Raw genomic sequence first — 25,267 nt, 5'->3', positions numbered from 1 at the left:
ATTTCTCCCATTTTTGTTTTTCTCTGTGTAGTAAAGTATATCTGTCTGTGTGCTTGCTTGTGTGTATATTGGTGGGTGTTTAATTTTTTTTCTGGCCAAGATTTATTTCAAGTGCGTCCAGGACTCGATTGCAGACGATGGTCGAGAGAAAGCCACAAGGACATGAGACGAGCCTCTTGCCTCCTTTTCCTTCTGCTGCGTCGTCTTGCCTGTTATCGATAGTCATTGTTTGGCTCACACACACACTAACACACACACTAGGACATACAGAGACTCAGACACTCACAGTCAAGTCCCAAAGTTCTTTATTGATGGCGAATATTACGCCAACTAAGCAAATTAAATTGTTTACATTGACAAAGGCCAAAAGGAGGAGAGCAGGACAAATGGCTTGGCTGGCCAGGAGTGCGAGGGCGGTGGGGCAGTAGGGCGTGGCACATGACGCACAGCTGGCCAACAAAACAACAAAAAAAGCAGAGAAGCTACCGTCCAAGCCAAGGTAGTGCCAGACAACAATGGACAATATTCAGGGTATCCTTTGGCCACACAGTCCCCCTTGGCCAATACACAGTCCATCCCCGCTCCCCTTTTTTTTGTCCTTAAGTATTTGTCCTGCACTTTTTATCCCCTTTCCCGCCTCACAGCCCCCCTTGTCAATCCCCAAAGTGGAGACAAAATAGATGCACACAACATTTCATACACGTTTAGGGGGCAGGACGAGGGGCAGGACGAGGGCCAGGACGAGGGCCTGGAGCAAAGGAATTCTCCGGGCAGGCAAGCACTCAGCAGGACAACACTACCAGCCACAGTGGACATTGGCTTAAAAGGATATTGGTTAGAAGAGTTTAGAAATCTATTTTAAATAAACTATAAAGAGAGTTTAAAATGAAATAAATAGGTTTTTAAATAAAAATAAAATGTAATTAGCTCTTAAATATTATTTTCAGCCATTCAAATTTTAGAATAAAAATAAAAAATATATCCTTCTTTTATTTAAAATCTCTACTGTACTTAAAAAGATGCCTGCAAGAGAGCTGCAAATGTTTTAATGCCTGCCAAAAACACTAGGACGAAAATGGCAGGACCAACTAGGTAGGTGAAAGGATTCAGGCGACACACACACATATACATATACATATATCCTTTGGGAGACAAAAGGATAGGCTTCGTTTTAATCGAGTTGATTATAAGTAGAGTGACAAGTTTCAACAGCATTAAAAACTGTATCCTAGCAAGGATACAAAGTGTGTTTAGGTGTTTAGTTGTTTGGATGTTTTGTGGTGTCTGGGTGTGTGGGTGTGTTGGGAAATATGTGTTTATTTTTGTGTATGAGATCCCTGGATATACACACAACCTTTTGGCAACACACACACACACACTCCCACACACTCCTAAACACAACAGCTTAACGCGATTTGCGGTTCGTGGCACAGAAACCTTCAACATTTTGCCGAAAACAACTTTGATGGCCTGCGAATGCAAACAAATCAACACTAAATTCAATAAGGATACCCTGCTAGTGGGCGTGGCCAGGGGCTAACTGGGCCAGAAATGCTCTTTGGCCTAAACGGCTTGGCTTCCTTTTCATTTTATTTTTTTTCCCTTGATTTTCTTGGCTTCATTCTGGGCTCATAAAAGGCCCAAACGTAATATGATAATCAAACTGAGTGCCAAGCCACGAACAAGTTGAGTGACCCCCGCAGCCCAGGGGCGTACGATGAGGGGGGGATATAATGGTATCGAACCCTTGGCAACCAACCTTCTCAATGAGCTTTTGGCCATTTAAAACAATTTCGTTTGATTTGGCAGGACACTAAAGGAAAAGTGCTGCCCAATATGGCTCTATTAAATGGCAATTAAATGCAAGTCGACTTTGTAGATACACTTTTCTTTTCAATAAAATATTAAAGTGAGTTTTATATGTTTTTTTTATAAAAGAATTGCAAGAAAAAGTACCAGAAAGAGTATTATTAATTTATTATTACAATTATTATTTATATTTTGTTTTAATTGTTTTATATCTTTTTTTATATACCTTTTATATTTTATTTATTTTTTGTTTTAATTTTTTTGCAGTTAGTCTCCGTTAGCCGTGCCAATATTGCCAACAAAAATTGTTTGTTCGAAATTCGTTGCAAACTATTGAAGTTTTCCACCCTGGGGTAGCTCTCTTTAAGGGGCCTTAGATTGCCCCAAAAACACATACATACTTAGGACACAGGATATAAAAGGATAACGTAGGATTCCCAAGGATACCCAAGCGTGCACAAGGATATACCATGTGCTGTTGGTTCTCCACACAAAAGCTCAAGCTAGTGGTGGTTCTATCCACATTGATAGTTGCGGTAAAAAAAATAAATGTCTTAAAAAAAATATATATAATTGGTGAAATGTCCTTTAATATCCTTGCACCCTTCCAGATTGATGGCGAAGTGAAGGCCTCCACCAGTGGCACTGTACTGTTGTACCACATAAATACGAAATTTTGTCATTTTTTAATATCGCGCGTGGTCCTTGGCTGCCTGATGACGGCCTGGGCATCGGGAGGATTCCTGGCCCTCTTCTGGGACTCGGTCAGGGCTTTGGCCATCGTAAGTCCAATGATATCCTTCCTCGAAATTAACTCTGAGTTTTTTAATTCCAAGTATTCGTCAGGGATCTGCCTGTTGACCATTTTTGATTGCATTACGCTGGCATGGATGTTCCATTTATCGGCCCGTGGACTTCCGGAAACCGATTACAACGAAGGACTTATAGAGCATATGGTGACCACCGACGATATAATCGAGATCTTCATCCTTGTCTCACTCATATTCGTGCAGGTAACCCACTCAATTACATCCCATCAAAAGGAAAACATTTTTCGTTTGGTATCCGCAGGGATACCAACAAAAAAACAAAAAAAAAAACCAAAACAACGCCCACCACCCACACAGATCCTGGTCAGCATCGCTGGTTGGTGGCTAACGTTTCGACTTCGTCAGCACTACGAGCATGAGATGAAATACGAAGAGGATCACAGATACTTAGAGCGGATCCTTGCCTCACAGTCGAAGACCCACGTAGACAAATGAAGATTGCTTCCGAGCCCTGTCTTCCTTCAAGTCCGAACCCGAAGGACCCTCTGGCCAGAAAGCTCCCCCTTTGATTGCTATCCCTTTTATTATCCTTTTACCGAATTAGTTCCAGCAAGTTGCATTTTCGGTATTCGGTATTCCGCATTCAACAAGCTGCAATTCTCGACCTCCAAACTCTCGGCACAAAAGGGGTCACGGCCAATGTCATCCATCGGTTTCGGGGTTGAAGGACTAGTCTCGGTTCGTTTCATTTCATTTCGTGTCCTGGCCAGGCCTGGACTGGCCGCAGGGCCTCTAACAAGGACTGCAGGAGAACTGGTCTGACTGAAGGATAACTCCCAAAATTTCTCATGAGAAACTATGCTCAAGATGTTTCACAAAATGGATGTTGGATGATATTATTTGTTAGATGAATAGTTTTAGTTTTATTTTTTTTTTTTTTGTAGGAGTCTATCAATATATCATTATCCTGGCAATAAATTTATTATATTTTATTTTTGCTATCTCACAAAAAATTCTCTTGATAATTATAGGGACGAAAATGATAAACCTTTATTTCCCCATCAAAAAAAATTAGAAATCTTAAAGCAACCTTTAATTGCTGTCCCCCCAAGTTCTGCTTATTATTTCCCTCAACATCGATACAGTTTCTCCCCCCCAAGGATATCAGTGCAACAACTTTTGTCAGAACTTTGCATACTTTTCGGCATTTTGTAAAGTTCAGCCAGCCTTGAGAACTCAGATTGTTCGGAGAAAGTTACCCTATTGCAGTGACCTCGAGTGTGGGTCGGAGATTTGATTAATAATCTGAGCGCTATGGCCCCGGCAGTTAAAATTGGCTCAACGGGCACGACAGCTGTTATCAAGCAAGCGCCGAGAAGTATACTATACTTTATTAATTTGAGAAATAAAATGCCAACAAGGACATAACACATACGCACTGTGTCCTTGTTAATGACAAGTGATAATTAGAAATGGAAATTAATAATGCCATAATAATAATAATAATTAAGGTTTTATTTTGTTATTATTATTATTATTGTTATTGTTATTATTATTTTTATTATTTTGTGTTACCTTCAAGGAATGTAAACAATGGCTAACAAACACAAACACACAAAGGTAGTAAACTTTTTGTTGCTTTATTTTCTTTTTTTTTCCTGGCAGCTGATAAACGAGAAGAATTTATTTACGCGCCAAGTTCAAAATGCCGGCTCACACTCGTAAAAAAAAAGAGAGAGAAAATAAAAACAAAAAAAAAGGAGACACCCACACACACACAGTCACTGGCATAAAAGTGGAAATATGAAAATTTTATAAATATTTTTTTTTGATTTTTAATTACTTTCTTGTTTGGCACACTCAAAAAAAATTCAGTCGTTTGGCTAAATGAAGTGCAGGAATATTAAATAAATAATTTTTTTTTTTGCTGGAGATTTTTTAAAAATTTTATTATTTTAATGTTTCGGTTTGGTATTTTTTTCCAAGTGCGAGAATGCGAGTAACGGAACAATGGAGATAACGGTTAAAAAGCGCTTGGGTCGCCCGTCGCGGACAAAACTTTTCGCATGTCAACACGCGCCAAAATGTTGCTAGCGACTGACTAACGGTATCCGAAAAGCAGCGCGGCAAAGTTCATTGAGGAAATCCCCACCAGCCGGAAGGGGGCGGCGGGGCATGGCTGGTGGGGTGGTGAGGGAGTGAACAAAACAAAAATCAGATGGGATTATTCGCCTTAAAATCTGCACAAGCAGCTGATGCTGTGCCGAGAGCTTAAAGCTTTTGGGCAGAGCTTTTCGAAAACAAAATGGCGCAGGCGCACAGGCTGCAAAAGCTTTTAATCCTCTCTTCAAAAAACACTTGTTGATTTTTTTCTTTCCTTTTTTCACCACCATGCCCTAAAAAGTATGCTTTAGAAAGTGGTACTACTATTTTTAATTTTTTATCTTAATTTAAAGCTTGCTTTTGTTTGTAAATATATTACTTAAAAATTAAACCGCCTTTTTAAAGACAAAGTGATTTGTTTACTATTTCAAATGTATTTTGCAGAAAAGCTTTTGCAGGATAGTCAAGCTTTTCGCCAGGATATCCCAGTAAACATATTTTTTGGAAGCTTACTAATAGAAACCGTAAGGTATTTCAAATATACGAATTTTTTATATAATTTTAAGTAGGATATTTTTAATTTTTCATTTTTGTCTGAAGGTAAATTCAAATATTTTGTAGTAAAAAAAAAATCTACTAATTTAGAAATTAGAAAAAAAAAATCAGTAAACATGAATATTTTCAAACAAATATTTAATTATCCCCCATCCCCAATTATAAATATTTACTTTTAATTCTAATTCAATAAAAATTTTAGTTTTAAACACCTTTATAAACCTTTCCCTTTGTTGACTTTTAATTTAAATCTCAACTTTAAATAAAATGTCTCATCCTGAGAGCTTGAACTTTGACATCTGGAGAAATAAATGCCTTCATTTGATGATAAATTTGCGGAAGAGAGTAATAACATAATTTAATCAAAACAAATGCCAGAATGCCCAAATACCCGGCCAGACGTGTGTCCACAAAATTGTGGTAAATTGAATAATGACCGTCGTATGGCCAAACAAACAAATCAAATTCTTGTCCACATGGTACACTGAGTGCCAGAGAGCTTGAGTGCCAGAGTGCCTGAGGAAGGAAGGTCCTGTTGCCCGCCTGTATCGTCCTGGCTAGACCGTTCCTTGTATTTACCATAATTAATTAAGTTTCCAACCTTGTCTAGCCGTGGACACCATCAACAACAACAACAACATGAGAAGGAGAAATCAACCCACAAGTCCCCGAAAAACTGAGCAACTCTCGACGCCAGAGCAATTCAATTTTGATGAGATGGAAGGCCAACAACTTTGAACTGTGATTAATATGCTTGAAATACGAGTTTTACCAGTGCGGTAATTGCGGTAAAGGATATTTGAGTATATCGACATAGGGACCAGAAAGGACCAAGTCCAGGACATGTGTTAAGTGGGCACTCACCTCGATGGTAATGTGATGTCCACGGGAACGGAAGTTGTCATCGTTGCTGCGCAGATTCTTCGAGTCGATTTGCACATTCGTCTGCATTTTGGCAATCTACAGAGAGAAAAATAAAAAAAATACCAAGAAATGGTGAAAAAAAATGAATGAAAATTTATGAGATAGCACTCGGTCATAAGTGAAATATTCTCAGGCATTCACATGGCATCGTAAAATGCACTTGATTGGGCCAGCCGAGAGGTCTTTGGTCTCTTAACCAATGATGCGTGTACCCGATAAAGTAGGCAACAAAAAAAAAACAACCAAGACCGCAAAAAAATGCGAAAAAATTGTTTGGATTAAAAGCGAAAATATTATACTCTTTTTGGGGGGACTAGAGGACAAGATATATATTTAAAATTGACTATTATTTAAAATAGGTAGTCTGATATATTTTTTTTAACAGATTTGCTGTTTTTATAGGAAGAAATATAGAGATCCTCTGTAAAAACAGACGGACAGCTGAGGAAGACTTTTTTTGTATATTTTAAATTATCGAAAAATATATAATAAGAAAATTAAATAATTATCGGAAAAACAGACAATTATGTAAGTAAGACTGAGCTATATCTACTTTATAAGAAAAACGTATTAAACTTATTATATAATTTCCTTCTCAACACACTCTTCAACAAAATAAGAAGACCCTCTGTAAGAGTATAAAACACCAAAAACGAGAAAAAGAAAATGATGAAATGGCAAACAAATGGCCCTATGAAAATGTGGGTCATAAAAACCAAATGGAAGCGCTCAAAGAATTTCCTTGATGAGCACAGCTCACATTTGGCCCAAGTAGAGAGCAATGTGGGAACCAGGAATCAATTTATAAAAGTACCAACTAGTTTGTGGATAAAATGTTAACAAGATAGAGCTACAATCAAAAAACTAACAAAAAAAAAAAAAATAGGTAGAAATAAAGATCTATGGCAGTGTATGATTTTAAAACTCCTACTTCTGTTTTCTCCTTGTTCTTCTTCCCAAAAAAAATTATCCAAAATAATAAATTCAGAAAAGCATATTTCCTCAGATCATCATCTTCACCCGAAATGGAGGCATGAGAGTCTGTGAAAAATTCCATAAAATTTCATGAGCTGAATATGTCGGAGAATTGTGTGAGAAATTTCCATCAGCTTTCAGTTTATAAGACGGGAAGTCTGTTTCGGTAATGAATGTGCTGTGGCATGCCACAAAATGTGGAAAGGTGGTGTCGTGACAACTTTTTTTTTTTGTCTTTTTTCGAGGGGGGAAAAGGATACCCCCTTTTTTTTGTATTATTTTATTTGGGAAATGGAGAAACCGCATTGCCGATTAAAATTCCAAGCCAACAAGAAGTGCAGACACGACAAATCCATTGGCATTCGTAGGTGGTGGGGGATGGGGGATGGGGGATGGGGGTGTGGCAGGCAACGCCCGGAAACGGAAACAGACTCTCACACACACACACACACACACACACACACACACAGCTTCAGCCGGCACCCCCAATTTGCCGCAACAAAATTTCAAATTTAATTTGCGCCTCTTTATTTATGCAGAAGCAAAGTGAACTGGCGAAACTTGAACATGGCCCAAAAGTGAGTAAGTGAGGTGGCTAAAAAATAAAATAAAATAAAAATAAAAAAAAAACAGAAGATGAAGCCAAGTTCTATGTAGTTGCCACTTGGCACTCCATCGTCCTTGCCCCGGCCCCATGCCACTTGCCACCGTTCTTGGCCTGCCCCCAGTGACAAGCTGCCTCAGTGCATCCAGCTCAATTTAGTTGCCCCACCGCCTGGGGCATGAACCAGCACCAGCACCAGCACCACCAACACCAATGCCGCCATAGACTCTGCCTCCTTGCAACTCCATTGCCAGTTCATGCAACACGCTGTGCCACCGGAAAACTAAGAAATAGTTCTACGGAAAATAGCGCTGCAAGAGTGCCGGTTGAAAACGCACAAGCGTATTGCTGTTGCCATTTTGATCATTTTTTTCTCCATTTATTCTTTTTTTTTTTTATCAGAAAAATATATAGAAGTGATTGAAAAGGCAAATTTTTCAATCATTTGTGGTTTAGAGATTTTAAATAGTTTGAGTTTTGAGAAAATGGTTAACATTTTAAATCGAAAAGTTAAAGGCTTTAATGTTTAGAATTTTAAGAATATTTTTATAAATATTTTTTTTGTTAGGTACTGCTTATGAGAAGCGAGTAGAAGGGCTCATTATTTATATATTTTTTTTAGATTCTATTTGTTATTGAAATGTTGAATATTTATCTCATTTATTTATATATTATATTTATTTTGATACTTTATTTATTTATGTACTTATAACAAAAAAAAACCTCAACAAAAAGCCGCCACAAAACCGCTTAAAATCCGCCCTAAAAACCACAAATTAAGGGTTTTAGTGTTACAACCAATTCATTTATGCTACAAGGATATTCTCCAGCACTTTTATTGACCACAATTGGATGCTGTTTTCCGGGGCTGGGCAGGAGCCGGAAATGCCAAATAAAATACGCACAAAATGCAAAAAATGCGGCAGCAACATGGCAATCAAGCCACTACTTGAATATGCATGCAACGTTTCCCATTTTGGCAACATTGTTTTTCGCCGGGTTTACAGCCGGTTTTACAGTTTTTACAATTTTAACTCTGGGTCAGGACAACAGAGGTTGGCTAAAAGAGAAAAGTTGGCCGCCACCGTCGCCGCCAATCAAGTTGCAATTGTTGCGGCTGTCAAACAAGGGGCAAAAATTCGTTGCATATTTGAAAAACGGCTTGCAACACGCCGAAATTCGTTTGCATAAGTGATTGAGACAGGATTTCCAGTACAGGTGCTTTTTCTCGGTAGGACAGGAATATCCTCTTTAAGGGCTTACATCTCAGATGGCTTAAGGGGATTTTCGACAAAGCAACAGACACTGACTTTGGCATTGCATTTGCCTCGTCTTGTGGCAAGCTTTGATTTTCGGTTTTGGTCTGTCAAACGATTTAACCGGCAATAGCATACCACCGCCCCTAACAGTCCCCACAATCCACACCCATTCGGGCCATAAATATGTATATCCCTGCCACCGTATCCTGCCAGGATGTCTGCTCGGCAATTCTGTGGTCCTTGCCGCCGGGAAGTGTCCATTATTCGCAGCATTTGCATCGGTATCCAGTGTGCGTGTTTCGAATGCGTATGGCTATATCTTTGACTATCCATCTGTCTATATATCTAGCTATCTGGCCATCTCGCCATCTCGCCATCTATGTATCTAACTATCTAAACGGATGCGGTAGTGTCTCCATTCCGGCAATGGAAGATATCTGTGAGTGGCATCGGAATTTCCGTCCAGCAATCAGCATTCACTCACGAAATATCCACATTCACGCCTAAAATTCGTTTCATTTTTGGGCAGTGAGGGGTTTTTTGAGTTAAAGAGTTTGAGTTTAAGAATTTAATTAAAGATTAGACAGCTAATAGTCTATATTTCTAAAAGGGTTTAGGTTGGAATTTAAGCTATAGATATTTTTTGAAAGGTTTCTCTTTGAAAAAATCGAAAAATCTTAGCCATTTAACTATTTAAAAACATTTATTTAATAAACTATTTATAAGTAATTGTATAATATTATAAATAAATATTATTCCATGTTCTCTTAAGCCAAACCATTAACTTCAGAAATGAATAAAGAAAGGAAGAATGAGAAATAAAATCAAAACCATCCATGATTTGAAGCATTTTCATAGGAATTGTGTGGTTTTTCTGCTCGGTATGAGCTCTATTACGTTCTGTGTGGGATTCGAGATACGAGATTCGCCAGGAGGCGCAGGGACGATGGCGGTGTGTGTCTATGTAATCATTGTCTGGATAATAAACAGCCAACAGATATTTCACTCGCCCACGTGCAGATACAAGGATACCCAGATACAGAGATACACAGATACAGAGAAGCACAGTTAAAGATACGCAGTTAAAGATACAAGCAGAGATACAAGATACAGGATACAGGATAGTAGAGGTCTCTAGATTCCTAGATGTCTTCTGTTTGGTTTCATAAACATATGACGATATTTGTATTTTTTTTTTTTGAGAGAGAGAGAGATGGTGGCAGGTTGGCAGGAGTGGCAAGGAGTTGGCATTGTCATTGTGGCGCAAAATGACTTTGTATTTTATTATTTATATTTATTTGTTGTTGATGTTGCTAAACTGTTTTGTCCGCTTGTGCTGTGCTTTGTTGCTTTGCTGGCTCTCTGCCTTTCTGCTTTCACTGTCTTGCAATAAAACAAACGCCAGAGTCAGGACCAGCACCAGCACCAGCACCAGTGCCATCGCAACGGAAATCTTAGCATACTTAAGTGGCATTTGGGGGGCGGGGCAGTAATAAGAAGGAGGCAACTACTCTGCCAGAAGGATGAAAAGGATGTGCTGCAATCCAGCTTGGACTGCAAGCAACTGCCAAGAAGAAAAAAGAAAAAGGGGGAGAAAAAAAAGCATTCCAACTCTTGGCACTGGCTAAGAAGACAATCCGATTCAGTTCTGGCCACAACAAAAGCTCAGCGACACCTTAAAAAATAATATTTAAAATTAATTAAAAGATTATAATAGAAGTCTATCATGCTAAGGGCTATGGAGAGTTAGTCCTACAATTTCTCTCAAATAAAAATTAATAATTTTTTAATAACTACTATATATTTTCTCAAAGTGCATTTGCAGAACATACTACTGTAATATGTGTACTTCCATCATTCCCCGGCATACGCGAAAAGTGAAATAAATGAAATGAAATAAATACGAGTTAAGATGGCGAGGGAGCGCACAAACCCAATTGTGAAAAATATTTTCAAACACAACTTGCACTTTTTCCAAGGAGTCTCTCCCCATATACCTTCCATATATACTCCATATATAGTATAGGTATGTGCTCAGTGTAGTGCATTCAACCCAAAGTCTGTGTTCTCTGGGGATGATTGCCATCAAATGATTGACAAATGAAGCTAAAACCGTGAGTTGGCGTGAAACTATTAAACAATGAGGGGAAAATAAAAGCCAACTGAACTGAAGAAAAAAAGTATAGCGAGGGAGAGAGTGAAAGACTTTCTAAAGCGATGGAGAAATAAGTTAATCAGATTTTATAAATTGAGATCAGGGTTTAAGATGAAGACGGTAGATAATTGGAATTGATTGAGTTGAGAGGGAAGAGGGAGTTTCTAGAATATATGATAGCCGGTACTCTCTCTAATTTAAACATAGAACTGATTATTTTCTTAAAGCTTAAAGTATAAGCTTCAATAAAATATTTAAAACTTTAATTTAATATTTTTTAAGTAATATATTTCACTGTCCTATGGTGTCACTATCCTATCCCCCAATTATAACTTAACATTGTCACTGACATTTATGAAATATTTTTTGAACCATCACCTTTGCATCCTTTCAACCTTTGTCGCATTATTCTGAGGCTTTATGCTCCATCGTCCCATATATATTTTTCAGCCAGAGCGAAAGGCGTTTCCATCCTTTTTTTTTTTTTTCAATTTACCGGCACTGAAAGTCGGCAAACATTATCAACAATGTGCGAGACAAAAATTAATTGAAATAGCGGCGGCTGGGAAACCGAGAGACAACACATATCCTGTCAGGCTTTTTTATGTCCTTACACCACATCCACCGCACACTCCACAACAAGCTGCGAGGTAAAAAGTACATCATAATAATCATAAATAATAACAAAAATAAAAAAAAATTGGATATAACACACACAAGTGAACACGAAAAAATAATGGAGAACAGTGAAACACTTAAAACGTAGCACTATCGTATATAAACTGAATTTATGAAGGACTCGCCCGGAGGAGGCGGAGGAAGTGCCTGTGTGTTTGTTGTCTAAGGAGAAAATTCAGGAAAGCCAAAAGGAAAATGTCATAAATTACAGCTGAAGTTTAGTCAAGCGTGCGAAATGTAATAATTAAATTATAGGAATTTATTCTTTTTATTTTTCAACGATTTTTGTGCTTAGAGATTTATAGTTATACGATGGAGGAATAAAATGGAAAGTGTAGGATATCATATATTAAATATCATTTCCTTCCAAACCTCTTTTAATTGAATTTCATTTTTTTTTTTATTTAATTGTTGTCTTAATGAACTTTGCTTGAAGAATTCCTGACTCGCTTTTGTGTGAATTTTAACCCCATTTTTTCGTTTTCCCCGATTTGTTTACAATTTTCTCCTTGTGGGTTATCCTTCTATTTTTTTTGTAGCATTTGTGTGCCATTTGAAAATTAACCCTCTTCAGATCTTTTGCTCGGCTGACCGTTGGAAATTTGAAAAGTGTTAATCAGAAAGCCAGCTATCTGCTTCCCCCCCCCCCCCCAAAAAAAAAAAAAAAAGAAAAACTTTTCCCATCGTCAGGTGCAGTCAATAATTTCGTTATTCAAAACCTTTTTTTTTATTTCTCCTTCTTTTCAGGACTTTCAGGACTTTTCATTTTTTTTTATCCTATTTTCGGTTCAGAGTAGTTCAAAGGGTGAAAAAAAAAAAAGAAGAAATTTGTGGCTCATGAAATTGCTTGACATTCAGAACTGGGAAAATGAGGAAAATGTTCCGAGAAGTCAGTATCACAGGGAAAATTTTATGTTGAAAAAAAAAAAAATAGAGAGCCGAAATGGGAAAAATGGGTTTGAATAAAAAGTTTTTTTTTTTGTCCGCCCCCTCTCTCTTAATGGAATTGCCAAGGTAGAATTTTCTCCCAAAAAGTCAGGGTCATGATGGCATATACGTATAACTGTGTATCAGTCCTGTAACTGCAACTCCCCATCCTCCTGTGACCTTGTCCCCCCATATAAGTTAATTTCCATTGGCCTGTGTCAACTCGCATGTCTCATGTCCTCCGGCTGTTTGCTCATTTTTGGGGGCCACAAGTTGCCGCCTTCGCGATATGCAAACTCCATCATCAGCTCTCTCTGTGTGTGTGTGGGTGGGTGGGTGTTTCTGTATCCTGCGTGGGTGTCTGTGTTAGCCCACACACACAGCCACCCACACCCACACCCTCACACATAACCACTAACTGTTAAACGCACTGCACTAAGCAATTAAACAAAATACAGATATGCAGTAGAATTCTTGATTTTAAAAGCACTTTCAGAAAATGTTGTAGTTCTTAAAATTTTATTCAAAAAAAATATATAAATTATTAAATAACAAGAAATAATATTAAAACAAAAAAGTATATAACAACCGGTACTTCTTCAAGCTGAAGTAGAGGTTTGAAGTCATATTTTTTTTCTCTTCAATATACCTTAAACATTAAAAAACTGTATATAAACTTTATTAATTTATATATTATTAATATATTATTTTTCAAATTTTTCTCTCAGTGCCTTAGAAAGCTACCAATTTTTTTCTGGCAACGTCAGGCAATTGAACTTAATTCCATTTGCCAAAAACTCTGTTGCAACTGTTGCACTTTACCGAATTTCAAGCCAACCCCTTTACTTTGCATTTTTTTTCCTGGTTGAACCTTCTGTTTCGAGGGCAAGGGTAATATGCAAATAGTGCTCACAATTGGGATCCTGTTGTGCTGGCCAGCTGGCCCAAAAATCAAAAATTGCAACAAATGCATAGAGAACATAGATCTCGACAGAAACAAACAGAAAAATAAAAAAAAATGAGGAAATAGGATTGTTTCATTGAGGAGTGCTGGGGCAATCGAAACAATGTCAACAATGGCGTCCAATTTCCTGGGTTTTCCTCTCCCTCCCAGCCAGCTTTTCCATTTTTCCCGCCCAATTTCATTCAACCTCCAGTAGGAATTCTGATTCTGAGGATTCTTCAATGAAAATTGAGAACAAAATAATCTCATTTTTAGAATTTAGAGACTAATGGGGATTAGAAGTTGGTAACTTTTGGGTTAAATTTTAAAATAAACTTGAAGATTTAAAAACCTATCTCTTTCTCTATTTTAATAATTATTAAATGCCATATTTTTTAATAATCTTCACTCCACATTTAAAAGAGTATTTAAGCTTTAGTATATTTTTGGGAATAACCCTTATCCTTGCTCCCATCACCCTTGTCCCTGTCAACTGCATTCAAAAGTTTGTCCATTGTTCGGTGGCTTGTTTTTGTGCCAGTTTCCATTAAATGGTTTGTGGCTCAGCTCTTTGTTGTGGTGGCACACCAATTGATGTTATTGTTGAGAACATTTGCATAATTGAGTAGCCAAAAACTATAAATTCCGCCGCCAGTCAAATCGATTAAATGGAAAATGTGTCCTCTTTCCTTCTATTTTCCCTCCCCAAAAATATATATATATATATCCTGCTGGGGAAAATTCATATTTGCATATATATTTTGACAACTTTTGGCGAAAAAATATAAAAAAAAGAAAACAATAGTTTCAACAAAATGCAATTGCAACAGACGGAAATGCTAAAATCTGAATGCGAGAATTCTAAATTTGGGAAATTTGAAATGCATGACCCCGCAAAAGAAAAGTTTTGACCGAAAAATGGCAATTCTCTAAATTGAATGCAATATATATTTTAGTTTCTTTTTGTTTTCTGTTGAGAATTTAATGGCTGCCTTCCATTTTTGGCTTGAAATAGCAAACGATTGTCTATTAAATGATGTTTTTTGTGTTTAAAGTTTGGAAGTTACATTTTAAAAGAAAAGGTTTAAGGAAAAGGACTAAAAGTATGCAATGAAAAAGAAGATAAATCAAGTACCGGGTATCATATACTTAAAAAGAGCTATTAAAGCCTCTTCTTAACTTTTATAGCTTCCTCTATATATTTTCTTCTTGAACAATTAACCATTTTTCCACCCAAAAAAAATATATATATATTTGACTTTCCAGTAAAACCAATTAAGCTCATCTGGTTAAGCCAATAGCTTTGGTAAACAGCCGCAGTGTCTGAGCGGATAGTTGGCCAGATTTTCGGGTCATTTTCATGGGCATTTGCATGCCGGGACATTAAATTATTCAACATATTTAACATAAATAATGCGACAAGCAGCTTAACTCGTATTTTGCATCAAAAGCTCATTAAAATTTCAACGTACATTGCAAATAAATGAGCGAGTCGCTGTCTGGAGGCACCTTACAGTATACACACACTGTGTATGTGTGTGTGTGTGTGTTCTTGTGAAGGATAATCAATCATTTGTATTTGAAGTCTGAAGTCCTCCACCTGAAACTCATTTGCTAAGCATTTTCCACATATGTATGTATGTCCGTTCCACACGTCCTATCATATGAGGAGAAAGTGAGCGCGAAATTTGCTGCTTTCGCTTACCGTTGACAAATGTCAAAGCATTCGCTTCACAGTTACCGGTTTGCTGGATAACAAATCAAACGTTTGACAGTTGTCACGACAAACACAAAGGCTACGAGAGTACAGGGTATCACAAGGGGTATTACTAATCCAGGGCATCTAGACTACAGACTCCTACTAGACTAGAACTATTACTAACTATAGGAAGAATCTTTAAAACAAAAAACTTGATGAATTATTTTCAATACCAAGTACCCAGCATGTCCTTTGTATCCTGTCACAGAAGAGTCATTAATTTATGTTTATTAATTGCCGACACAAATGAATTTATGAAAAGTACAAATGAAAAACACACACAAATTAAAATGCCATTCTTGCAAATTGTCATGTGCTATTAATTAAATAATATTTGTTTTCTGGCCACTAGCCAGTAGCCTCTTTGAATTGAATTGAACAGAACTGTGTGTAGTTGAATGAAATATATATAGTTAGCCATTGGATACCGGACACTCAATTAGCAGAGTCATGTGCCGTGCATTAAGGCGCACAACTTAACCCCCGGCGCCCGTTTAGGGGTTAAGCTGCTTAAGTTCATTAGGTCATAAAAATCGCGCTCATTCGTACGCCTTGCAATTCCCGGGGTCATGAAAGTTGAGTGCTTCGTTTTTAGAAGCTTACGTGGGGAGGAGAAAAAAATATATCCATCCGTTTTATATAGACAACAGGATATAGGAAAATATATAGAACAGGACGAAAAAAAATATATATAGAAGCAGGGAAGAGAGAACAGAGAACAAGGCAAGAAACAAAAACAAGACAAAAAAAACAACATTTTAAAAATAATAATAATAACAATAATACATTGAAAGAATTATATTCTCTTTGAAAAGAAATAATTCTAATATTTTATGCCATTTGAATATCAAGTATTATGTCGTTTCTACGTATTTTATGTTTAATGTTGTTTGAAAAATAATTTCTTTATTGTATTAATTTTATTTATTTCTAAACTCTTGATTTTCTTTTCTATTTATTTCTTAAAAAATATATTATAATGTATATTTAAATTATCATTTTTTTCTTAAAGTGCATTTCTTCTTTGCTGCTTTTACGCCCTCCGTATTTCGAGTATTTGGCTATCTGGGAGCTGCTTCGCACCTTGGACTTCTCATTCGACTGCTTCGACTGCCATTTCTCTATTTAACGCTTCTTGCAATTAGTAAGGACATAAATAAACCAAAAACAAGTACAGAAGGATATTCTTAAACCAAACCGAAGCTTATATACTCTTTAAGAATTTTTTTAAAGAAATAAAAAGTTTTGAGTTTGGAGAGTTTATATTTGATTCTAAATCACAACTTTATTCTCCAAGATTCTGTGTTAAAATGCGTAAAAAAAAGGGTTTATCTTATTGTGTATCTAAAACCCTATCAAGAAACTGAAAGTACCCCCTTAGAAAGAGTATAAAAAGCATCCAGATTCTTAAGGTTTTAGTGTCTTTTCTGTTTCTGCCTGCACTCTGCTGGCTTTTTGCCATTTGGCCAGGACTTAGTCAGCCTCTGTTTAGAGTTTTTGCACTTTTACTTTAAAAAGGTGTTGGTAGAGTGGGTTTTTTATAATTTTTCTTTTTTGTTGTGTGTGTGTTGTTGCCACCCTACTACTTAACGGTTTTCTAATGAGCTCAACTTATGACGCCAGAAGATAACCCCAGTGGAATCTGTCGCCCATTGTCGCCTTCCCTTTTCCTGGGCGATGCCATCTCGCTTGCTCCCCAGACAGGATGCATAAATTCCAAGCAATTTCAGCTAGCACACACACACACACACACATATATACACTTAGTCCTGCGGACAAAACAATGGGGCACTTTTAGTCCTAACTAAGTGCTCTACCACGCCCACAGTCGCCCTTTCATTCTCCATCGTCCTAGTTCTAGTCCTGGGAATTGTTTTTCTTTAGGCAGGTCTTCCTACCATAATATATATATTATTCCATATACATATATCCTTATACATAACAGTGTATGTGTGTGTGTGTGTGTGAGAGAGGTGCGTAGTAGATAATTATGCCCAAGGATAAATATTCATGATATTGTTGTTTAGTGCTGCCTTGTTGAGAGCCCAGCGAGATGCAATCGCTTATCCTGCCGGAAAAGGCCGGAAAACTTTAATGGCTCACAGAATATATGGCCATAAAAGGAGATACAAAAAGATCTCTAAAATATTTTAAGCTTTAATTTAAACAAAGTTCAATGGGTTTCATGAAGAGATCGAAGAAATATCCAAGAAATCATTTTCTCCACAAGGCTTTCAAAATTGAATTGTCTCCTTTCCGGCAATTATCCCTTCAGGACATCTTCTATATTTTTTTCCCCTTTTTTTTTTCTGCCCAGTTTTGATGACTGCAATTTGTGGCCAGAGCCAAAGCCAAGGCAAAGTTTCAAAAGCAAAACTTGGTCAATTAATTCAGTGCAAATAGACCAACAACAAGACCAGCGCAAAAACAAACAGGGAAACATTACAACAAAAAAAAAAAAATGGTAAAAAAAAAAAAAAGGAAAAACAATTCTGCTGATGACCACTTGAAGGATACTTTTGTTTTTCGTGTCCTTTCCATATTCCGGCATGGAATCGTTTCCTGTTGCGCTTCTGCGATTCTTCGTCAGGGATGCCGGAATTGTTTCTCTTTTCTGTTTTTTTTTCTTAAAGTTCCTCAACCGGAAAATTTCAAGACATTACTAAATGTTTTCGAGTTTTTAAGTTAAACGGTGTATGATTTTTTTAAATGAAAATAGCCCATGAGGCGTATGAGTGATTTTTTATGACGTATACGCCACGTATAACAATTATTTTTGAACCAGAAATAAAAATATGCCTAAAAATTTCAAAAAGAAAGCCCTAAAAACTTTAGAAACCCTATAATTAGAAATAATTTTAACTACCAGATAGAATACTAGGCGTATGAGTGATTTAATATTACACATACGCCATGTATTACAATATTATACCCTAAATAATTTAATAATTTCCATATTTCCCTTTTAAAAGGAAGTGTAAGTACAAGCAAAAGAAAAAACGAACCGGAAATTGCTACACATGGCGTATGATTAATTTATTATCACGTATACGCCATGTATGTTTAGAATATGGTTGACAGACTATTTACAAATTATGAAATTATAAAGTTTATTTAAAAGGGACTTTATCTTTTATTCTCTCTCTCATCCCTCGGCATCACTATTATTCACACATGAATTAGAAATAGGGGGAAGGAACTGCCTTAAAAAGGAGAAGAGTGGCGCTGGAAAACAAGTTTGTTGGGGTTGTCCATTGAATTTAATGCTTGAGTTTAACTTTTCACCCCCTGCCGCTGTCCCAGTTGGAGGACGCCACTGGCAATATGATGGACAAACGTGCCTGGCATCCTGAAAAGGGAATAACAACATGCGGAATGCACATTGGACACTGCACACACGCCTAACACGAAACTAATTTGTCACATTTCATTTAAACACATACATACCGGATATATATCCGTATTGCCATTTCGACAAATATTGGACAGAAGTTTTCCACAAGTTTCATATTTATTTTTGCCAAAATACTGATAACTATATCATTTTGGGGCTTGTGCTTTCGGTTTTCATCGCAATAGGTGTCCAAAAAAGTTCTAATGACACACAAAGCTAAAATTATTCATTGCTTTTCAAGTTTGTTATTATTTTCCCACAACATATAGCCAGCCGACAATAGCACCTCCTCGATAAGCTGATTTTGATGGGATAATCGAGTATGAGTGGCGACTAAAACATTTCCGGCTTTGCTTTGCCAATTCAATTGTTATTTTAATTTTGGTTTATCTTTCGGCTTTCGGTGCGAACAAGTTTAGCTGCAATTTGAAGACACTAACGGGCGATAAGCTCCCAATACAGGACATACACAGCACACACACACACAGGATACAGGATAGCATGCAGGACATACAGGACACATGACATTTGACAAGGACTTAAGGGCGCAAAGCTTTAAAGGCCAGGCTCAGTGCGGTTGATGCTGCCATAGCGGCCCCTAAGCCGTTGCACTAAGAGAAATTTTTATGTTTTTATTAAGATAGTTTTATATATTAATTATATAATTTTTTTCATTTAAATTTATTTTAAATTTAGTATCTATTAAATTTGATCGATTAAACAACTATCGATTAATATCGATTAGATAAATTTCAATAAAAAACTATGGTTTTTAGAGTTTAATTACAAAATAAAACCCAAGTTTTTCCCCCCCATTTCTTCAAGTGGCCCGATAGAGAGGTGAGAGTTGTTGGCCCAGCGATTGGGAGATGAAGAAAGAAAAGACGGCCCCTTTGGGCCATAAAAGTTAAGATGGATTTTATTGGCAAGAATTGAGCGGGTCAGACACAGTCACACACACACACCCAGATACACACCACACCCGGAGACTTTATTGGCACATAATTTGTTGGGCCATAGATGGGAAGAACCCGATCCGGGAAAATAGTCCAGAGTCCAGAGTCCCGGAAATGCATCAAAAACAAAAGCAAAATGGCCGATAAGAACCGTAAACTAATGCATCAACGAAAGAGTCGAGAGATAAAATCTGTTCCAGCTTGAATGCCTTGAAGTAGGCAACACTTTTTGTCACTCGACTCGATTTTCCGAAACACTTTTCAACCAAAAAAAAAAACTGTACACAAAATGCAAATTCCAAAGAACCCAATTGCAACATTTCCAAGAGAAATAACAAGAGGGGAATTAGTCTCGACCAGGCTAAAAGCATTCGCTGTTTTTTTGGCTCTTTGGTTGAAACAGGTTAGAAAAAATGAAAAAAAAATGGGGGAAAAAACCAAAATACCACGCAACCTACACACAAAAAACAACAACAACAGAAGCCATTAAAGACGGTAGAAGAGAGAGGTGGGGGAAATTTTCCAACCAAAACCAGACACACAAATAATCTGCGAGAAAATCTCAATGGACTTGCCAAAAAAAAAATATAAAAAAAAATAAAGGAAAAAAATAAAGGCTTAGCTAATGACAATTTAAGGATTTTCTGATTTTGTTATTAACATAAATTTACTCTCAAAGTAAATGGCTAAAAGGGGTTTTGCGTAGCAAAGGCTAAAAGCGGGTAATGGCTTACAGAACAAAGTGTTTTTTTTTTCTAAAAAGGAGAGAGTTTCTCTAGCAATCGTTTGCAAAATTGTAAACAAAGGATATAGCAAAGGTAGAGGCTCTATTAGGAAATATTAAGAAAAATAAGATTAAAATATAAATAAAGAAAATTTAATAAAATAAAGACTAAGAAAAATATATATTTAAGATTTAAGACCATTTTTTCAACTAATAAATGGATTAAATATTTTTAAAAAGCTTCTGAAAAATTAGTCGCAGTATCTAAGGGAAATTTTCTAAAGAAAATCTTTTATTAAAAACTAGATTCAATATTTTTTAAAGAGCATCTTAAAGTCCTTTAATAAAAACCCTATTCTAGCTGAAAAATAAAATCAAGTATACCCCATACAGTGAGTGCATTAAATATACAAACGCAAATGCTCCGACTTGGCTTTTTGCACATAAACCTTAATGCCACACGCACACAACCAGGGCTTTTCCTTTTCTTTGCCAACATTTTGTTTTTGTTTAGAAAAAAATATAAAAAAAAATATATATATATATATATATATATATATGTTTTTTTTTTTATATATTTCTGTTTGTGCGCGTATAACACCTTGGTGACATATGCCAACTTACGACAATGACATGCGGAACATCAACCCTCCTCCGTCCCATCTCCCATCTTCCAGCCACCGCCTACTTTTGGCGCCCTCTGCTGCCACGCCCCCCATTTGACATGAGGGGCTGTGGGAAATACTAAAGATGAAGAGGAAGACGCAGAAGCAGCAACAGAACAATCAGATAAAAAAAAAAAAAACAATTTTCCAATCTTAGATTAGATCTGTTTTGGAGAAAGTGTTTAAGGAGGAGCCATTATCGAGGGATTAACTAAGATAGGGGGTAACACTTGGCAGGATTTGATGCGATTTGGGCTGATATTTTAAAGATATTTTATATAAAATATACAAGTCAAATAAGATATGGAAAAATAATAAATAAAATATACAAAAATAGTATTTTTTTTAAAGGAGAATTATTAACAGACTCTGTCATATTTTTCTATTTCTATTCCTGTGTATTAAAGATTATTATTTAATAAGTCCCCACCACTAAAAAAAAAAACTATGAACCAGCATAAATAAACACTCAAAAAAAAAAAAAAGCAAACACTTTTTATGATAATCGTCACGATTTTCTCATTATAATTTCACTATTTTCTTAGGTCGACGGGAAAACAATAACATATATCCCCACGACCCTCATTTCAGCCAATATCCACTTAACCCACACTTGATTTTCCATATCCTTTTCTTTTTGGATAGAAAAAAGAAGCAACATCTGTAGGTCTGAACCGGGCCTATAAAGAAAAGTCACAGGACATAAAAATGGGTAGCCGAAAAAGGAGCAGAGAAATCAGAGCCAAATGTTTACGATTTCATGGCCATGTTTCTTGATTTTTCTGGCCATTTTTTTGTGCGACTGTTTCTTTTCTTTATTTTTTTTTGTGAAGTCGAGTCGCAAGGGAGAAAAGTCGGGATAAACCCTCATAAAGCACACGGAAAAGGAAGAATGGAGCTTGGGGGCTTCGAGTGAAAATCCTAGACTTTAGTTTGCTGACAAAGTGTTTACTGCGACATATATATTTTTCTCTTTTTTTGCATCTTTTTTTTTGGCACTTGATGCCTTTAAGCCAGAACTTGAAAATATACAAGATAAATGCAATTTATATAAACGTCATGGTAGTGACTTTGAATTGAAATAGTACCACCAGGCCCACTCATTTCGAATCGAGGCCCAAAACATTAGACCAAACAGTCATAAAACAAACAAAAAATAAAGAGAAAAAAATACATTTTTCTGTAGGCGTCCGCCAGGAAATAAAAATGTAAATGTAACCAAAGGCAGGCCAAATGAAATTATAACAGGGAGCAGTGGTAAGCGGCATTCCCAGGGAGGTCCTTTCAAAGTTTTCCCCCCGAAAACCAAATCGGGTGGCCAGAAACTAAATAAAATGTGCGAGGAGGCTATAAAATTGAGTGCAGTTGCCGAAACAAGAACAATAAGAAATCGCCGCCGAAAATGAAAATGTTTGTCAAGCACGATAGGAAAAGTGCCTCCACTTGACCACAATCGCTGCCAAATGTTTGGGCCATAAACCGAAATCCAGCCAAACAGGAATCTAAATCAACAATACAGTAACGCAAATGAAAACGAAAATGAAATACATTCGCATCATTTGAATAGAATTTCAGGCTAATTTTTTGCCAAAACTCTCTTTTTTTTTTGCTGGCTTTCCCTCCCAAGGTCGCACAAAATATGGTTTTTCCAATTAGAAGCTGAGGTTGACTTTTGTGGTCAAGTCTGGCACACAGAATTTAATTGAAACCCAAATAAACTCGCAACAACTAACTGCCAACATAAAATGTTTCAAATTTAAATTAAAAAGGGGTTGGCTTAACTTTAAAGAGGCGGAAAGGGGGGTCTACATCCTTCAGGAAATCGAGGAAATCGTGTCTTCGGCCTATTTGGCCCAGAACGATGTCTATATCTTTGCCAATTCCTATCCGATTCTTAAGAGGAATGCCTTAAACGATTTGTAATACAATTAACCATCGATCTGCATCAAAATCTGGGAAAAAAATATTTTTTCAATTTTTTCTCAATTTTTCTGAGGGGACCCCTACGGAAAATGGGTTTTGCCCGATTTGGCCCAGAACGATGTCTATATCTTCGCCGATTTCTATCCGATTCTTGAGAGGAATACCTTAAACGATTTGTAATACAATTCACCATCGATCTGCATCAAAATCTGGAAAAAAAATATTTTTTCAATTTTTTCTCAATTTTTCTGAGGGGACCCCTACGGAAAATGGGTTTTGCCCGATTTGGCCCAGAATGATGTCTATATCTTCGCCGATTCCTATCCGATTCTTGAGAGGAATACCTTAAACGATTTGTAGACCGATTCCCCATCGATCTGAATCAAAATCTGAGAAAAAAATATTTTTTCAATTTTTTCTCAATTTTTCTGAGGGGATCCCTACGGAAAATGGGTTTTGCCCGATTTGACCCAGAACGATGTCTATATCTTTGCCAATTCTTATCCGATTCTTGAGAGGAATACCTTCAACGATTTGTAATACAATTCACCATCGATCTGCATCAAAATCAAAGAAAAAAATATTTTTTCAATTTTTTCTCAATTTTTCTGAGGGGATCCCTACGGAAAATGGGTTTTGCCCGATTTGGCCCAGAACGATGTCTATATCTTTGCCAATTCTTATCCGATTCTTGAGAGGAATACCTTAAACGATTTGTAGACCGATTCCCCATCGATCTACATCAAAATCTGGGAAAAAAATATTTTTCCAATTTTTTCTCAATTTTTCTAAGGGGACCCCTATGGAAAATGGGTTTTGCCCGATTTGGCCCAGAACGATGTCTATATCTTCGCCAATTCTTATCCGATTCTTGAGAGGAATACCTTAAACGATTTGTAGACCGATTCCCCATCGATCTGCATCAAAATCTGAGAAAAAAATATTTTTTCAATTTTTTCTCAATTTTTCTAAGGGGACCCCTATGGAAAATGGGTTTTGCCCGATTTGACCCAGAACGATGTCTATATCTTCGCCAATTCTTATCCGATTCTTGAGAGGAATACCTTAAACGATTTGTAGACCGATTCCCCATCGATCTGTATAAAACTTTTAAAAAGGACTTTAAAAAGGACTCCAAAGCTCAAATTTCCTTAAGAATCTGAGCAAATATGAAAGGAATGGAAAAGGGGGGGTGCAGAGGGGAGACGGAAAATAATAGCTGGAGATTAATAATGAAAATAATATTATTTCTGTTTGCTGCACATTTCTCTTGCTGGCACTCAAATGACCGCATCAGCTTGGACTGTTCGCCCCTGCAATTTTTGCTCCACTCCGCTGCCACTGGCGCTGGCACTGGTTCTGGCCCTCTCCTGCACTCCTTTGATATTTTCCGGTCCCTCTACAATTTTCCGGATACTCAAACCCTTCTGTCGCCAATGTCCGCCCTCCCCCCCATAGCCACTTCACCCATTTTTGGCGACCATCGACGCATTTTGTTTGCTGTGGATGCCAAAAGGACTTGGCGGCGTCAAATTTATGGCTCTTGACGCTCGACTCTTGGCATTCCATTGCCAAAGCGCGTAGAATGCACCATTGTCAATAAAGCCCTTGTACTTTATATAAATCCCACTCCCGCCAAACATCCTTTCTTCCAAAATAAACCCATTTTTCCCGCTTTAAAAGCATTCCACACAACATTCTATCTACCCTTTTTTTTTTTTTTGGCGGGCAAAGAGTTTTCAGTGATAGACATAAATCCAGTTTGTGACGGCCAGAAGTGCATAAAATCAAACAAAATAGAAACAGCCAAGCCGCAAATCATTTCGAAGGATATTCTCGAACCCTTGGACCCTTGGAGAAGTCTAATTAGTTTAAAGCAAGAACAAGATAAACATCGGAGCAAAGAGGAGGTGGAGGAGGAGCCAGAGGAGGCAATAACGAAGGCAAATCGAATGGAAAACAAATCAATGACGGATGATGAGTGACGGAGACAGAAGCGTTTCAAGGGTTTACACTGAGAGAAAGGTTTAAGGATTTTTCAAATGATATTTTTTTGAAGCCTTTAAGATTTTATAAGCTTTTTAGACGAGCCTCGATATAAAATAATGTTTCAAAAACTATCAAAAATATTTTCTAATAATCGT

General features: G+C 36.9%; 1 protein-coding gene and 1 long non-coding RNA gene across 5 annotated transcripts in view; one reads left to right on the top strand and one right to left on the bottom strand.

Moving 5' to 3' along the window:
- LOC123257687 overlaps positions 1-25,267 on the bottom strand; it is a 70,308-nt gene that overhangs the window by 42,780 nt on the left and 2,261 nt on the right. The window contains exon 2 of the long non-coding RNA XR_006507786.1: positions 6,102-6,197. This is a non-coding gene — a long non-coding RNA (uncharacterized LOC123257687). The remainder of the gene's footprint in view (positions 1-6,101; positions 6,198-25,267) is intronic.
- Positions 2,073-3,585, top strand: LOC6504411. Of its 4 annotated transcripts, none has more exons than XM_032452205.2 (4): positions 2,073-2,345; positions 2,421-2,591; positions 2,646-2,765; positions 2,823-3,585. In XM_032452205.2, the coding sequence occupies exons 1-4, from the start codon at positions 2,280-2,282 to the stop codon at positions 3,072-3,074; spliced, it is 609 nt and encodes a 202-aa protein (XP_032308096.1). In that variant the 5' UTR covers positions 2,073-2,279; the 3' UTR covers positions 3,075-3,585. The 4 variants fall into 4 exon arrangements, with proteins under 4 accessions (XP_032308096.1, XP_014759457.1, XP_001967026.2 ...); XM_001966990.4 differs by having other exon boundaries at positions 2,074-2,345; positions 2,646-2,822; positions 2,937-3,585; XM_014903972.3 differs by having other exon boundaries at positions 2,074-2,345; positions 2,646-2,822; positions 2,881-3,585.

This window comes from Drosophila ananassae, chromosome XR, assembly GCF_017639315.1.
Source record: "Drosophila ananassae strain 14024-0371.13 chromosome XR, ASM1763931v2, whole genome shotgun sequence".
Lineage (NCBI taxonomy): Eukaryota > Metazoa > Arthropoda > Insecta > Diptera > Drosophilidae > Drosophila > Drosophila ananassae.
This window is presented reverse-complemented; position numbering and strand designations above follow the sequence as displayed.

Excerpts from the sequence above, each read along its gene's own strand:
- LOC6504411 (XM_032452205.2), top strand. The coding sequence starts at position 2,280 with ATGTGCTGTTGGTTCTCCACACAAAAGCTCAAGCTAGTGGTGGTTCTA. Across the intron at positions 2,346-2,420 it reads TATCCACATTGATAGTTGCG|ATTGATGGCGAAGTGAAGGC; the intron begins GTAAAAAAAATA and ends GCACCCTTCCAG. Across the intron at positions 2,766-2,822 it reads AAGGACTTATAGAGCATATG|GTAACCCACTCAATTACATC; the intron begins GTGACCACCGAC and ends ATATTCGTGCAG.